General features: G+C 42.4%; 2 protein-coding genes across 2 annotated transcripts; both read right to left on the bottom strand.

Annotated features, from left to right (window-relative positions):
• Positions 1-3505: 3505 nt before the first annotated feature.
• On the bottom strand, positions 3506-6535 carry LOC131281800 (serine-rich adhesin for platelets). Its single transcript, XM_058311151.1, has 5 exons — positions 6484-6535; positions 5930-5969; positions 5665-5682; positions 3738-5556; positions 3506-3661 (listed from the first exon to the last, which is right to left on the bottom strand). Exons 1-5 carry the CDS (start codon positions 6533-6535, stop codon positions 3506-3508), a joined length of 2085 nt encoding a protein of 694 aa, XP_058167134.1.
• Positions 6536-7300: 765 nt separating this feature from the next.
• LOC131281330 (uncharacterized) lies at positions 7301-14730 on the bottom strand. Its single transcript, XM_058310656.1, has 7 exons — positions 14703-14730; positions 11724-11784; positions 11364-11628; positions 9975-10073; positions 8985-9252; positions 8833-8899; positions 7301-7714 (listed from the first exon to the last, which is right to left on the bottom strand). Exons 2-7 carry the CDS (start codon positions 11767-11769, stop codon positions 7596-7598), a joined length of 864 nt encoding a protein of 287 aa, XP_058166639.1. The 5' UTR covers positions 11770-11784; positions 14703-14730; the 3' UTR covers positions 7301-7595.
• Positions 14731-16552: the final 1822 nt, after the last annotated feature.

Below are 16552 nucleotides of genomic sequence, written 5' to 3'. Positions count from 1 at the left end.
TTTTATGCCTTTTTTTCATTTGCCGATCAGCCAGCCATCTCCGCCGGCACGTCTATCCGAATTATGGCGTTTTGGTGAAACTCTAGCGCCCTCTGGATGTCAGAAGCGAGAAGCCTCGCAGCCGACACCGCCAAACAAGGGACTCATGCGAGCAATGCACTCAACTTTACGGGCAAAAACAAGCTAATACGGAAGAATTGGTCATGAAAACAGTGTATCAACCCCATTGTCTCAAATGTAAATGCTTCTAAGATGGAAGAAATCGCTAACTGTAAAGCATGTGGAGGATTTCAAAGGGCGTTGGCGCATCACGTGTTACTGTGTTGATAATAACTACGTCAATCGGCATTCAGTAAAAATTAAACATTTTAACAAGTTAGTAAATTATCACTCGATATCTCACACTTTAGAGGAATTTAATTAAAGAATTTCCAGGTTAGTTCGGGCTCAGTATACAAATCTTCTTCATAATGCGCCGTATCCAGTTCGATAGGACGGTAAAACGAGCGGTTCTCGATCAGTTTTCAACACTGAAAATTGCGTTTGCTTCTGTTTTGGCATGCTGTTTACTGACTATTGTGGCGTAGTGTAGTTAATGTTTCGATAATAATGTAAATTTATGCACTTTTTTCGGTAACAACTCAATTTTAAATGTACAATTCAAAAGCTTTGTTTTTAAAAACTCATTAACGAAAGCTTCAATATTTTTTTACATAATACAGTGACCGGCAGGAAAAAGTGCCCACTTCGAATTTTGTTGATTTTCGCTCAATATTTTTTTCTCAATCCAACTAAATATTCTGCAAGTATTTTTCATTTATTGATTTACATATTTCATATAAGATCCACTAATGAGTAACCAAAAACAAACATATTTTGATTTTGTGAAAAAAATAATAAAAAAAAGTATCTAAAAAAACAGTGACAAGAAAAAGTGCCCACTTTTAAATTTCGAGTTTTGCATAAAGTTTTGCATTGAGGGCTAACCAATTTATTGCGTTTTAATATTTTTTAGGTTTGTTAGCACTATTTCTGACATTTATACACGTATGATCACGTTTTTAATTCATGTTTGGCTGTAAATATACAATTTGTTTATATTAGGTTTAGGTATCTAGTTAATCAGAGTGTTACAAGAAATTAAATAGCATAAAATATTTTTCATGGCACTTATCTACATTAAAGTAACTAATTCAAAGCACGAAATCCACAACGCAGCGGTAGGAAAATTCATAGTTACATTTTAAACGCACCGATCGGTGGAGGATCGCCCTCGTAGAGGAGACAAGCGCAAAACAGATGCGCGCATGGACGCTAAAATAATTCGTGAGGTCAAGAAAAATTCAAAAGCAACTGTCAGGGAGACCATGGAAATACTTCAGCCATCAGTTTTTGAAAGAATTATACGTCGCCGGCTTGTTGCATACGAGTTAAAGAGCAGATTTGATAGGAGGCGCCCTTATATCAGCAAGGCCAATAAGGCCAAGCGTCTTAAGCTCGCTGTGGAACATGCTGCTATGCCTCTAGAGTACTGGAAAACGGTTCTGTGGTCTAACGAATCAAAATTTGAACGTTTTAATCGAAGATGGCATGAACGTATACAGTGCAGATCGAAGGAGGCAATGTTGCAGGTTCGCCACATCCAGGGCACAATATGCCAAGAAGGAGCCAATATGGTGGTCTGGGGTTGTTTATCGTCCAGTGGAGTGGGGGAGCCTTGGGAACATTAAAGGTGTTAAGACTGCAGATTACAACATAAACATAAACATCCTGCAACAAAATGTTGAGATTTCACTGATCCTGACGGGCCTTGAAGAGAAGTTCGTTCTCCCCGCGTGGGCAACTTCGACGCAGCCCGGCGGGGCCAAGTTCGACGTCTTGTCAGACAAAACTGTTGAAATGACCGCCTCAGAGCCCGGAGATTAATAATTTGTGGGCAATTCTCGATGCCAGGGTGGACAAAACTGATATATTGAATAAAAACGACAATTTTGAAGCTCTATTGCGCGCTTGAGAAGAATAAAATCCCCAAAAACTAAAAATCCTAGTAGAAAGTATGCCAAAACACCTTCAGCAGGTTCTACAAGCTAAAAGAGAACACATAAAATATCAAAATGCATTTATTATTTCTTATTTTTATGTATAATAATGAATAACTGAAGTGGGCACTTTTTCTTGGCACTGTTTTTTTGGATACTTTTTTTTATTATTTTTTTCTCAAAATCAAAAAATGTTTGTTTTCGCTTACTCGTTAGTGGATCTTATATGAAATATGTAAATCAACATACGAAAAATACTTGCAGAATATTTAGTTGGATTGAGAAAAAAATATTGAGCTAAAATCAACAAAATTCGAAGTGGGCACTTTTTCCTGCCGGTCACTGTATATCAAATTTTAACAACATTGTTAATTAAAATCATTTAGTTCATAATTCAAACTATTTTTACATTTTCCTGGATGGAATTGAATTTTGTTTTGGTGTCAGTGGTACAATTTTTACAAATAAGAATACTTTTCCAAATAGATTACTAAACACGTGGATTGATTTTTAAAGCCAGCTAAAATGTGATTACAGAAAAAATTAAACATAATATATTTAGCAAATGCCAAAATTAATCCTTCGAGATGGTCTCTTCTCTTCTTCTTCTTCTTCTTGGCGTAACGACCTTGTTGGTCATGCCTGCCCTGTAAAGGGCTTACGAGACTTTTTACCCTATGTGTACGTGGATAGTCAGTCCTCTCGTACAGGGGAGGGTCCGGTCTCGGTTGGGATTCGAACCCACGCCGTCGAGGTGGTGAGCCCCGGCGCTCATGGGCCGATTTTCTAACCGGCGCTACCGCTCGGCTGTCGCGGACCCCCGAGATGGTCTCATGATATTTAAAAATCGTTTGTTAAATAAATTTTATAATCAAATTCATTAAAAATAGATTGGCATACTAAAAACAGCATAGCAGTCTAAGTGTTTAAGAAATTATTAATTACTAAATTAATTTTTGGGGGTGCCCATGGCGCAGCGGTAGCGCGAGGAAACACCACACCACAGGTGTGGGATCGAATCTCGAGTCTGGCACCCCCCGGTATTACGAACGGCTGACCACCGATCTATAATATACCGACTTTCGGTCACACAAACTCTCTTCGGAGAGAGGCCTTGTCCCACTAGGGGATGTCGTGCCATATAAAAAAAAAAAAATAATTTTTATTAAATTAAAGTGTAATTAATTAAATTAACAAAATAAAAGAAGTTGGTATAAACATACGACACAACAACCTACTCTCGAACATGAACCAAGCAGTGATATACTTTCACTTTCCATTTCTTGTATTGGAAAACGACACGTGTTTGTTTTAAAGGGAAATCGGCATTTATTGAGCAATTTTTTTAAACGTTACATAAATTAATGTCCGATCGACTACGTCTCGGGACGTTCAGAACAACGATCTTAACAAAATAATCAACACACAACGAATGGAATCTTACATTAATAAAGCTAGAACCACAATTACGTTGTATGCAGACTGTACGTGCTCACTTTACCATCGTCCTCCAGCGTCGTGGTGGCCGCCTTGTATCCCGTGGTCTTGCCGTTGATGTTGTGCTTCTCGCTTTCGGCCGTCGAGAGCATGCTGTAGCTCTTAGGTTTGCCGTCGTCCCCGTACTGGAATGGAAAGAATATGAGGTGATGTAGGAGGATATTCAAATACTGAGCATGTCCCAACATGTCGATTACTTACTCGCTGTTCCGAGGCCCACTTGGAGCTGCTGGACCACGATTTAGTACGCTGGAAGCCGCCAGGCAGCTTACCAAGAGAATTTGCATCGGAACCTCCACCGAATCGCGAGTCCATCTCGATCGTCGCACTTCCAGTCACGGCGCCGTTGTGCACATTCTGTGCCTGCAGGCGAGCTAGCGTTTCGGACTCACTCATAATGTCGTGCAGATCCGTATCGGCCCCAAAACCACCCGCTCCGCCAGTCGCACCAAACCGACGACCCATCTCGTCATTCGTGATCGGATAAACGTGGCTACCACCTTGCTGGGCCTTGTAGCGACTGTTCGAGTGTGCCGAGTTAGAGTACTGTGAAACATAGGATGGCACCGAACCGGAGGCGGTGTAGTACGTCCCGGGGGAAGAGCTTGCCCGATGTTCCTGAGCAGAGCTGGAAGATGAAGAGGAATAACGACTTGCGGTACTGGCTTGAGGCACCGCTTGGACTACGATAGGGGCAACGTAGGAGTTGCCTCCATGTGAGGTAACATGACGCTGTTCCTGTTCGGAGGCACTTTCGTACTTGGAGCCAGTCACTGTAGGAACGTACTCTTGTGTTCTGTGATGTGTCACACGTCGCTGGCTATCAGAAGACTGAGCAGTGTTATCGTACCGGTTCGTGGACCCAGCGTTGGAAACATACGACGTTCCGGTGCGAACACTTCCAGCCTGTTCACGACGCCGGGCAGTTGCAACCGAGTCAGAAGAATAGGCCTGCACTGTGCTGTTACTTTCGGCGTCGAGCTCTAAGTTGTCCTGTGTGTCGTGCTCTTGATGGTCAAAGGCTCCCCGGACCGGGTAAAGATCCTGCTGGCGCTGAACCGTTTGAGTCGAGTCAATTCGCTGCCGAGTGCGATGATCATCTACACGATCCGAGTGCACAGTTGGCTGGACAAGGTTCAGGTTCACCACACGTCCAGCTGAGTCGTAGGTTGTCTGAGACGTCGCCGCATCCTGAACTCGCGAATGACCGGAAGCGTAGTATTGAGGTTTCGAGTATACCACGTAGGTAGTGGGCTTTGATGGGTATTGCCTGTAATGGAGATCCTGATGCTGGGATGCGACGTACTGTCGCGAATAGTCGTTGTTCGCTGTCGGGTAGACAGGCTGAACATGCTGCTGTTGGTCGGCGTTGCTAAAGCTAGAGCGTGCATTGAAGTTACTGCTCGAATGGGAAGCACCTCCAACAGGTACGGCAGTGTAGACGACGTTCGCTACGACCGGTCTGCTGACTACGGAGCGTTCCTGACTCGATCGTTCGTTGAAGCTCGTTTGAGACGCATGAGTCTGAGGTGCTGGGACGGGATATACTATCGGTTGAACGTAGGTGCCCTCGCGGCTGGCACCCGACGCTATCACATTCGAATGCGTTCTTCCGAATGAATCCACAGTAGGAGTATACAGTTGGGCAAGGACCGGCTGACCTCCGGCAGCACCGTTCAAACTTGAACTATGATGACGTGAGGCTGACGAGCTAGAAAAGCTGGATCTCGCTCCGGTCGACGATCCTGAGTACACGATCGGGGCCGACTGGACATTCGATACGCTTGACTCAAGGCGGGACGAAGTAGACGAGTACTTTTGAGATGATCCGACGGTAGGAGCGAAACCGACCGTTCCCTGTCCAATGGTTTCTGTATCCCCGGCATCGGCCGTATAGCTGTTGTAACAGATTGTGTCACACGGTCCACTAGCTACCAAAGGAGCTGCCTGTTGGAGCTGCAAGCGTTCTGCGGCAGCCTTGCGGGCAGCTTGCACCGAAGACTCATGCTGTGAGTAGTGTCTGGAAGAGAGTAAACGATGTATTGTAGAATAACGATTAACTGGGGTGTGGAAGTAGACATTTTCTATTTTTATTCTCTTTAAAGACTAACATACTGAAGGTACTTACATTCCAGTTACCACTTGACTTTAAAAGTACACCCCAAGCGTTTAGTACATGCAAAAGTGTCGTTCGTAAACGAGGTTACAGAGAGAATCGCATTGAATGGTTAGCAAGCAGATTCCGACGTCATCGAAACAAGTACGGTGGAAAATATGCGAGTGATAGAATTCCGTACAAACCGGAAATAAAAGGTAATAAAAAACAACAATACCGTATTATCAGTACACTGCAGAAAGGAAAACATTTAAAGTATATAGTTTTATAAACTTACTTATTGTGCACCGAAATATCTTCACTCCAAGCTGCCGTGCCTAAGAAAACAAGAAATTAAAGAGCGATAACATTTATTGCACTGTGTACGAAAGTACGTTTTTTAAACCCATTTTTGTCGTTTAGTCGACATATGTAACTAGTACTAAACATATGTCTTTGAAAACTCGTATGAATTGCATTTTTAGTACAATTTGTACTAAAACCCTCCCGATTGCTGCACTGCCGTGATGCGTTCAATTCGATTTCCACCGTAGGCCTTCCAGAACAAACTAGACCACCATAGACATGCAGATAAGCGTAAAAATAATGATGACGACATGTTCTTTACCAAGAGCAAGGCGGCGAGCTGATACGATCATAACGCATGTAAACGATCGTCAGGGAAAAGAGAACATTATCACTCCCGAACCGAAAATGGAAACGCAGATGAACTGACTTTCGTTTGATAGGGTTATTTTTTGGCATATAATAACCACTGAATCCATTTATAAATGTTTAAATTCATTGCTTTTTACTAGCCTCAAAGTTGTTTGATAGATCCGGATTCTTTACCTGCACTGCTGCAACCAAGCAGCATTGCGAAGCACACCACGGATTTCCACATGGCGCTTTGAGATATAATTACTAGATCTTGTTTAAGTAGAAAATATCACTTTTTCTTGAGGTTCGAACCGTTTTGTCTTTGTGCACTCGGAGGAAATCACAACCTCTTGAACTTGTTACACGTTTTTAATCGAGTTCTTTTCTTCCGAACTGATCGCTGCTTACTCCTGAAGTGGTTTGCGAGAACTGATATTTTTATAGAACCTCGCCGCTATGTTATAGCTTGCAGCTATCGCCCATCAGCAGCTTCGTGGATTCGCAGCAACGAATGTTCAGGCTGACCTCCGAGTCGCACTGAGTACATCGATCGGTACTAGTTATCAGCATTCACCGGTGTATGCCTTATGTCCATCCATTCCACCAACACCAATTCCGGACCGATCCCGAACTGATCGTTTCAACGACGCCTCGCGTGGTGAGTGATTATATTCCGGGATCCGTGGCAAGCGCTTATCACTGGTGATGTCTGCTAATGCCTGCGTAAACGGAAGTACCGTGCCATCGACAGCACCACATGTCAATGGATGTCAGTAAACGGAATTTCGGTCTAGGTCAGCCGTTGCTCTGAAGAAACCTTCTCCGTAGAGATGAATGAACAGCTTCACGATTGAAGGCCATGCTGGTATACCCCAAACGATCTCAAAGAATTTGCGAAGCAACCCAACCTCTTGACCCCAAAACACACATCGTCTTAGGAGCTTTCTATCCCCAACTTTATTTTCGATCACCGGCTTGTTACTTGTCGATAATACACAGCTTACGTTGGATATAAAATAATCAAAATGCACAAAATACAGACATAAGAAAACAGTGTCAATTGTTAGTGTAAGTACGTTTTAATTTCCTGATCGTTACTTTTCTCCTGTCTCTCCATCTCGTTTATGGTCCCGTAGACCGGCTCGTCGTTCCTTGACAGTCGCATCGCACAGATTTCTTCTTTCCGATTCACTTAAGCATAGGTTTGTTCGAAACGCACTGAGTGGGACGGGTAGTCTTCTGAATAATGTAAATTAGATCCGTGATCCGAGGCTGAAACGTGGGTACGATCCGGGTTCTGCCATTTACGAGTGGACGCGATGAGTCGTCACCTTGCCATTGTTGTTCACCGAAGTAACCGCCTCGCGGTGCGTCTGGCCATTGATGTTCGATGAGGACGAGAAGCTGGACACTCCGACAAAACCTGCAGCAACACAAATAAAAACAAAAAAAAACACAAAGGAAAGTACTATTAGCATTTAGAAAGTGAAAAATGATTCTTTGTTGGTTCTAAGGGTTTCCCAAAACCCAATGTGGCGGTGATTTCATTCGGGCGCTATCTGTACAGGCAAATTGTGGCGCATCTGCGATTCGAAGAATCGTTGCCCCGAAAACACCGATTACGTCATTTGTTTTGTTATGGCTCAATAGAGGTAAAATGTAGAACCAAAATGAAAAACATTATGAACTCAGTCTACGCCGTGGACGATGATGAAGAAATCAGGTTGTTTTTATTTTGCTTTGCTCCCGGTGTTTATGAATGAAATTTAAGAATATTTTTGCATAGGCCCGAAAAAGCAAACGGAGCTCTTCAACAATTATGAAACTGTACATTGGAAATTTTATTATTGTCGTTGATAAGCAGGTTTAGTACAAACAACCGTTATTCTTCCAAAAAGTAGGTTATAAAAAGAAAAGGTTGATGACGGTTTAACTACCTCTAAGGGATAAAACGAAAGATGCCATTTTGGTCCCAATAAACTCCCCATTTAAATTGCGTCATAAAATTAGAATATTCTAATAAAATTGTTATAGACTTGTGCATAAATCGATCCTTTGATGGGATAAAATTAACGAAGATCAAGTAATCATGTGCACCACTTCACAAACTTCCCTTTCTTTGAATATGCAGAAATGTAAAAAAACAAGGTGGCTTTAAAAAGCCTAATATCCTAATATACATTTACAAAGCCAGTTCATTACAATCGCATTCACATGAATAGCCGAACAAAAACTCGTAATGACCTGTCTCTGGATCCGTGTAGGAAAACTGTTCTTCTATGAACTCGTGTAACAAACACTGTTTCTCTATACCAGCCAAGGATTTTCAATGTTGGGAAACAACGCAACGCCTTGACCATGAATTTCTCGGAAGGAAGGCAAAGGGAACTTTTCTACGCCCAAGGATGGCTAGTGCCCCGATCAGCAGTACTTCGTAAACAACCTACTCATAGCGCGTTTCTCAACACGTGTGTGTAGATCTCTATCATGGAAGATCGCTTCCTTATCTCCTTCTTTCCACGCCCCGATTGTTTTTCATACCTGGTTTGCCACTCTGGAAGGTCGTTTCTTCTGATCCTCCGAAGCGAGTATCAACGTTCGGTACAGCCTAAAATGAAATGTAAGCACAAGAACTAGTCAGTTGAAACGCTAATTCTATACGAACGATGCCCTGGAAGGCGATCGCCACTTACTGGATTGTTCGGGTAAATCGAAGCTGTCTGGTGGAACCCTCCCGGTCCGAACGAAGCGCTGGAGCTGGCCACATTCGGGGCACCAGCAAAGTTTCCGGTCGGAATGCGGTTGTAGCTACCGGAGGCAAAGTTCGGTCCGTACACCGGGAAGCCACCGGCGGCAGCTCCGGCACCACCGAATCCTCCGAATCCTGCGAAACCGGCGTTCAGAGCGGCCTGCTGTTGGGCGAACAGCTGCTGCTGGAGCGCGAACTGTTGCTGGTACAGGCTGTCGGAAGGTGACACGAAGAGGAAGCGTTGGGAATTAGCGATCGTAGCGTTGGCAAAAGATCGTGACTGATACCTTAGAATGACGCACTACGACACACGGATAGGGAGGTAGAGAAATGCTGGTTTAAAGTGGTGGTTACGATGGGCAAAAAATAAGTTAGCAAGATTGTTCACTTGATTATGGTACATCTGACAATGAATGAAGAAGGAACACGCACAAACAGACACAAATGGCACACAAATAGGAGGATGTTTTAATTCGAAGTTAGTGAGATGGTCTCACATGGAACGTTATAACGATGCATGAGATGGAGTCGAGCACGATCTGATAATGGATAGTACCACGGAAGCAATAAATTGTCGTCACCCACGTCAATAACGACTGAGCTGACATTGCCAACAAGGGGCTTAAACTACTGTCATGAACTGTTTTTAATTGTTACACCCACACAGCAGCACATTTTAGAGCAGATTTCGTCTCGAGCCTCACATGCCGTCTTAAAATCTTGGCAAAAGTTGATCTTGCGCCCGGAACTAGAAACTAACTTCTCCTAGAACATCGACCGGAAACACTGCTGTGGTTATAACCCATGGTTATTTCACACAAAAATCAGATGACAAGTGCTCCTCATGCAAATTTTCCTGCTAATTCTGATGTTGTCCCAGATGATGAACGACCCCGTAATTGATCGGAGCGATATTCGTGAGGAACTACGTTACTTGAACTGCTTCTGTGTTGGCACCATCCACATGGGGTTGATGAGAGATGCCGACGCCTGCACCGTCGCTCCCGGCCCGGAAAAGGATTGCGTCATGGAGCTTAGATGGATGGATCGTGGTGAATTAGTCAGCAGCTAAGAAAACGATCCCCAGCCGGTGAATGGGATGTTGTTGTTTCGATTCAGTGGGTTTTTGATTTGGTTTTACGAGGGGCAGGCAATATCACCTCCTCACATAAACAGACATCACTACTATGTCGTAGCGCAGGGTCGGCAGTGGTTTAATTAACGAGGTTCGCGGAAACGGATATCACCGGGAACGTAATACAATCGTCGTCAGAATAGAACGCTAGTGAATTTAATGTGCTTCGAAGTAATGGAATCTTTATCTGCTGAATATTCCGATGATTTTTTCTTACCACATTTAACAACCTTTTGAATTGTTTATTGCTGAAATTGGTAACGCCGAGTAAGCTACGTAACGTTTTTATGGCATAAGCTTGCACAGTTGTGGTGAAGCACAATATGGTATGATAGTGGACTAAAGAATATCTTTTTAAAGTATTCAGATGACAACATAAATAGTGCATTTTTGAGGTGCAATAATGCGGAGTTATGAATCTCCAGCAGAAACAAAGTTACCAGTGCAAGATTGTAAAAGCAAGCAGTAATGCTGGTGCATAGCAAGATCTTAGTGATCGATAAAAAATAACGATCTTGTGCGGTTGAATTGTGTTTCAGTTCGTGCAGTATAAGCCAAGCTTCTTTTTAAGAGAGCCTAGAAACGGCAACCAATAAAAGAGGATACAAGGAAAAGTAGTTGGGAAGGAAAAAAATCTATAGCATAGTCTAGTTCATAAAAGCATGATCGACTTTGAAAATTATTTTTCTAAACATTCTCCAAACATTCTTCTAAACAATCGTCAACATCGCCTTACGATAATTTACCTTACTTATCTAAATTCGTCAGTATTGTAATTTTTTTTTTTTGTTTATCTGAACGGTGCGCGAGGTAAATACTTGCTGATGATTAAATTTATTTGGTTTGGAATGTTGATTAAAATATAATCTATCAAAAAAACGGTTACTACTGAGTTCGACCTAATCCAACTGCAAGCATTTAACAATTTGGGGAAGTCAATCTGGCCGAATATCAATTCTGCGGTTTACAACTTTGTTTGTATAAGTTCTTATTTGCCAAATTGGCAAAGGTTATTGGGAGGCCATTAGCTAGAACCGAAGAGTTTTATCCTTCAACCGAAACCATCACCAGCTTAGGAGCTAGAGCTACGAATGAGAGCAAATAAATACACCTATGTGGACCCCGCCTGCCACCCAACCATCGAGCAACTGGCCCTGGTCCACTAGGCATCGGAACATTTTGTATTACTTTGCGAAGTTGGCCTGCACACCCTGGAAGAAGTTGCTGAAGTCCACGGTCGGGCCGCCGAAGCCGCCGAATCCGGGCGTACCGGCGAAGCTTCCCGTACCGACAGCCACTCCGGCACCGTTCGGGCTGGTGTAGTGCGTCGTATAGCCACCATTGTAACCTGTACTGCCATGGGGGAACTTGTCAGCATAGTCGCTACCGGCCGGCACTTGATTATAAAGACCTGTGGACGCCTTTCCGTTTTGATAGACGGAGTTGGAGTACGCTGGAAGGAGGGTGGACATAAAAAAAAATTAGTCAAATGAAAGAGTGGCCCCGACAAGTTCAGCGATGTTTAGCGCTTTTGGTTTTCCATCTTACCTGCAGCCGTACCGGCAATTAACGTGCACAACACAAGAAACTTCATACTGTTTAAAATTACCTACAAAAGGCATCGCCAAGTCGGAGAGGAAGAAAGAAAAATAGGTAAAACAATTGCTTCAGGCAGCAACCAACAGCATTTCACAATCGCTCCCAACAACAGGTTCTTTAATACCATCTCCAAAACAGGATTCTTTCGTATGACATCCCCTTTCATTTTGGCTTTTTTTTCTGCTACCAAGGAAACGGTTAACGCAAACGTTTGCCACAACTGGTCGAAACTACTTTCTCTCCGATATTTGGTCGAATTTTGGGGATTTTTCTCTCCCACAGCCAAAGATGCTAACAGGAGATAAGGGAAGAAACACAAAACACCAACCTTTGCTGCGGGTTCCCGTTTGGATTCATCTCCTTGCCACTCTCGATGGTCACTCGGATTGGAGCGTGAAGGATTTCGCGATATAAAATTGTATTTCAGCCGAAAACGTGTAAACCGAAAACGCGGTTCGTTCGAATGGATTCGCGTATGATATCACCCTGATGAACCAAAGCACCAAACCGGTCAACAGCTGTGTGTATACTGCCCCCTGAAGCGCAGTATACGAACAAGAGTGGCAGAATTAAAAAAAAACAGCCCCGTCCTTCACACAGTCTCAAACGTGGTTCTGTTTATTATGCGTCTCTCTGACTAGCGCGCTCTCGCTCAGCAAGACACTAGTCCATTTAAGAAAAAAATATTAGTCATTCGTTAAAAATACAATATGCAACTCGAGATCCCGAAAACATTACGAAGATGAAGAAATCAAAAGAAAGAGCAGGTTCATGATCTGCTCGACCAGATGACGTGTAGCTTCATCCCGGATCTTATTCCCTCTTTCTATACCCGAAACGAACGACGAACCTGATTCGTGAAAAGTTGAATTGCATTCGAGAATCTTCACTCATCTTCCTTTCTCTTTTCTTACACTCTGTTGTTATCATATTTCAACTTAACATCCGTAAGAAAATCAATATTGATAGCTGCATTCAAAAACTAAAATCCAGTTCAACTCTTCATTTAAGCCATAAGTTGAATATTAGCTATCGTAGTATAAAACCAAGAAAATTGATGTCGCAAAAGAATGTACTAAAACATTACTTCTTGAACTAACATAAAAAATCAACAAATCATTTGGCGTAGTGCAATTGTTTGTGTTCCCAATGTACATATAGGCATCTCTAGAAAAGGTGTGATCACTTCAAAGTGACGCAATTTTTGACAATGCTAAGGAAGGTTCAATTAAGATAAAAAGTTATCCATCAACAGCTTGGAGACAATTGACGTCACCTGAAGCTGTCAACGTGTTAAGTGGTTTCATTAAAAATGAGGAAAAACGTTGTTTGACTCACAAGCTCTAAAAACTGGGAACAACAAATGAAGAAATACTGAACGAACCAAAAAACAGAAGAAGGGTTTGTTGATGTTTTAAGCGGTGACTTCTACCTGGATGCTTTACATATTTGTGTAGCAAGTAATTGCTATTTTACGCAAAAGCATGCATAGTTTTGGCAAACATCATCATATAGTCGACGATCAAGAACTATTCATGTTGTGACCCGCCATTATCTCAACTCGTTTGCATGTGATTTAAATTCAGCGCAATGCCAAATAGACATACGAAAAAAAACACAATGGGCCACATGATTGCATCGAACGAACGACTTCAACTTTCTTATGCTGATCCGGCACGGGAATTCCATAGCTGAGAGATCGGTTCGTGACTTGACTGTTAATCGGCTTTAAGGCAACAAGCTTTTCATCTAATCATCCTAGTCTGTTAAGAAACTAATTGCTTGTTTGAATGATTGGTGGATCGATTTGTTGCAACAACATCATCCTAAATTGACGTGAACTAGTTTGTGTAGAATTTTTTGGAGAAAAAAACACAGTGTTCAAAACATACCATCAGCAGGTTAAGCATGATCAGCATAAACATCGCCAAAGAAAAAAAAAGCCAACCGCACCGGGCTGCAAGCAAGTCTGCCCGAAAAACCTGTTTCTTAACATTTGTCCACGTACTTCCCCAACCGTATCAACCCGGGCAGACAAACTGGAAGTCGAGAGAACTCGACGTGGTGAACAAACATTGGACACCCAGACAAGCTGCCCGAAAACCGGTTGGAATGATGGATACCGACCATTCCGCGCAACAGAAGCGGAAGAAGATTCAAAACTTACATCTCGCCGAGGCGTCGCGTTATCTTTGTCCACTCCCAAGGGTAGTGGGGGTATTGGTGGTTCTTAAAAGACCTTCTCCACATACCCCTTGGTACAACCCTCTTGGTTCCACCCAACGACCGGCATAACGTCGCATAACCTCGCCGAGTTATGAATACGTCGCAACAGCATGCATATACTAAGCTTTATTTATACACACACATACACGCACACGGTCGATCGGTAAAGTCGTGTCGGTTTCACGGTCAAGACCAGCATCGAAACAGCAGAAGTAACACTTCCATTAACCTCTCAACCACAAGGCCCTTGTCATAAAGGTGTTGGCTTCACAACAATTCTGTCGAAACCTTTGACAGGTGAAATAAATGAACAATGTAATCCCAGATCTACTGCAGATCTTGGCCCCAACGAGCATTCAACACACTTTAACTAACTGTCTTTGCGCCTCTAAAAGCGAGGGAGAAATCATATTGCTCGCCAAATTCGTCAGGAGCTAAGTACGAAATAAGGACTATTTTGTGCTAATTTGAATGTCTATCAGTTTTTGAACTTTGCTCTGCACTGCAGTTTCACTTCGAGGTAACTCCCCGATGCACCTTCGTTGCCAGGAGGTCAGCCGACCATCTACTATCAAACGTCTTGAGCAGAGTCCCGCCCTTCCTTTTCGGTGATAACCGAAAGGTAGATAATCCAAACACTCTCTCTCCTCCTGGGCAATTTTCGTTTTTTATTCAAGACTTCACTCCCGTTGGTGCACTTACACTTGATCTCACAACCTGTAGAAACTGAGTGGAACTGATGCTTCTTATCGATCACGCGAGCGTTCGAACGTCAGGCGCGAGAATGGAGCCAGGCCCGCGGTGGGCTTGTTGTTTTATACAAAGGTAAACATCTCGCGATCCCCGCGGAAGGAAGAGTCGCAGCGCGAACGAGTGAGAAAGATAGCAGGGCAATGCTTTGGGTGCGGAAGAGAGGGACAGGCAAAGTTGAGGATCGTCAACTGCGAGAGATCGACGTGAGAAGATCGTTTTTTATTCTCGCTCGGTCAATGCGGCATCGCGAAATACGAATGAGACATTGGAACGAGGGAGGCCAACGGAGTGAAAACCGTATGTGATAGCCAAAATAAAATACGAAAAAAGACAAACTCAAAACAAAACAAGAAGTTAAACACGGACTGCTCGCAGAACCGGTTTCGGCGCCGGGTTACCGGCTACTATACGCGAAGCGATTTTTAGTAGTGTCCAAAATCCTACACCCAAACGAGGTGACCGAGGAGAAATTATCCTTCGGTAGCCATAATATGCACATGTTTAACATAATTCACAAGACTAGATCAACCAAAAGTGGACGTCAGTTTCTACGCAAATGAGTGAAAGCGTTTAGCGTTTCCAAATATTTGTGCGCGGTTTACATCGTTGGCTAGGGTTATGCGCAGTGATTCCCAACATAACGCTTCCACATATACATAAGGAAGAGTCGAATCCATGATTAGTGATCACTGTAACACAAGGGCGAAGGACACGTGGACTTCAGACAAAACAACAACAACTCACCATCGGAAGTCGTTCACCCGCAGGATTTTATTTGTATATGTCAATGTTATTAGTTTATATGTTTCATCAGATCATGATCGCTTAGTGATCGTAGAGCGACATAAGTAAATAAGTAGCAGCTGACATTGAAGATGACATTGTATGGCTATACGCTGAAAGTAAAGAAGTATTATTCTACTCAAAACAACCATTGGATTTACATAAATTATCACTGTGATACCGCCAGGTTGTTATCGAAAAACTCATACCACTTAAGCACCAAACATTCTTTACATCTTAACACAAAAATGACTGGGAAATATGAATTTATCAGTATCGTATAGAAGAAAGCGATCATTATTTAAAGCCGGTTATGAATTTGCATTCAAATCCTTTTAATTTTTGAGATGTTGTCGTGACTCTGCTTCGCACGATGCAAGTCGTGCCGATATAACCACATGTTAAATTTCCTTCCAATATTTGTAGCGGGGAATTTATTCTTTAAAAATAATAAAATATACGTTGCTGGTAACACCACTTTTTATAAAACAGACGATTTATTTTAAATAGTTAACGTAGTTACAAAAGGCGTTACCGTTTAGTATTACGAGTACAGTGTACATTTAAGGCCAACTTAAACCCATTTTCCTCCCTAGCAGTAAACGTAATGAATTATTTACATTTACAACAAACAACTCATATATTCTTATATCAACTTCACCAGCATCTAAAAATAAGAACAAACTATAACAATAAACTATTTGTGATGCTATGATTCTTGGAATCAAATCCTTCTCGAGCAATAACTTTTTTCATAAATGTTTCATGAATGTTTTGTTGAGTTAATAGTTTCTCAAGTTTTTCAAGTAAGTAAGTATTTTTACTGATTTTCAAAATTTACGTTTCCATATGACAGCACAATCAGTGAACAAATAGACATGTGTTAAGCTGTTCTAGTTCTTCAGCTGGGAATTTTCCATCATTTTTTACAGATATGAAAAGGAGAAAGGCTTTCATTTTGTCGAGAAATGTCCCACATTGTTCAGAAACTTGCATAGTTTTAGCAAGTTTTAAAA

This window comes from Anopheles ziemanni, chromosome 2, assembly GCF_943734765.1.
Source record: "Anopheles ziemanni chromosome 2, idAnoZiCoDA_A2_x.2, whole genome shotgun sequence".
Taxonomy (NCBI): domain Eukaryota; kingdom Metazoa; phylum Arthropoda; class Insecta; order Diptera; family Culicidae; genus Anopheles; species Anopheles ziemanni.
This window is presented reverse-complemented; position numbering and strand designations above follow the sequence as displayed.

Excerpts from the sequence above, each read along its gene's own strand:
- LOC131281800 (XM_058311151.1), bottom strand. The coding sequence starts at position 6,535 with ATGTGGAAATCCGTGGTGTGCTTCGCAATGCTGCTTGGTTGCAGCAGT. Across the intron at positions 5,970-6,483 it reads GCTTGGTTGCAGCAGTGCAG|GCACGGCAGCTTGGAGTGAA; the intron begins GTAAAGAATCCG and ends TTGTTTTCTTAG. Across the intron at positions 3,662-3,737 it reads AGTGGGCCTCGGAACAGCGA|TACGGGGACGACGGCAAACC; the intron begins GTAAGTAATCGA and ends TTTCCATTCCAG.
- LOC131281330 (XM_058310656.1), bottom strand. The coding sequence starts at position 11,769 with ATGAAGTTTCTTGTGTTGTGCACGTTAATTGCCGGTACGGCTGCAG. Across the intron at positions 9,253-9,974 it reads CCAACACAGAAGCAGTTCAA|CCTGTACCAGCAACAGTTCG; the intron begins GTAACGTAGTTC and ends ACCTTCCGACAG. Across the intron at positions 8,900-8,984 it reads CGATTTACCCGAACAATCCA|GCTGTACCGAACGTTGATAC; the intron begins GTAAGTGGCGAT and ends ATTTCATTTTAG.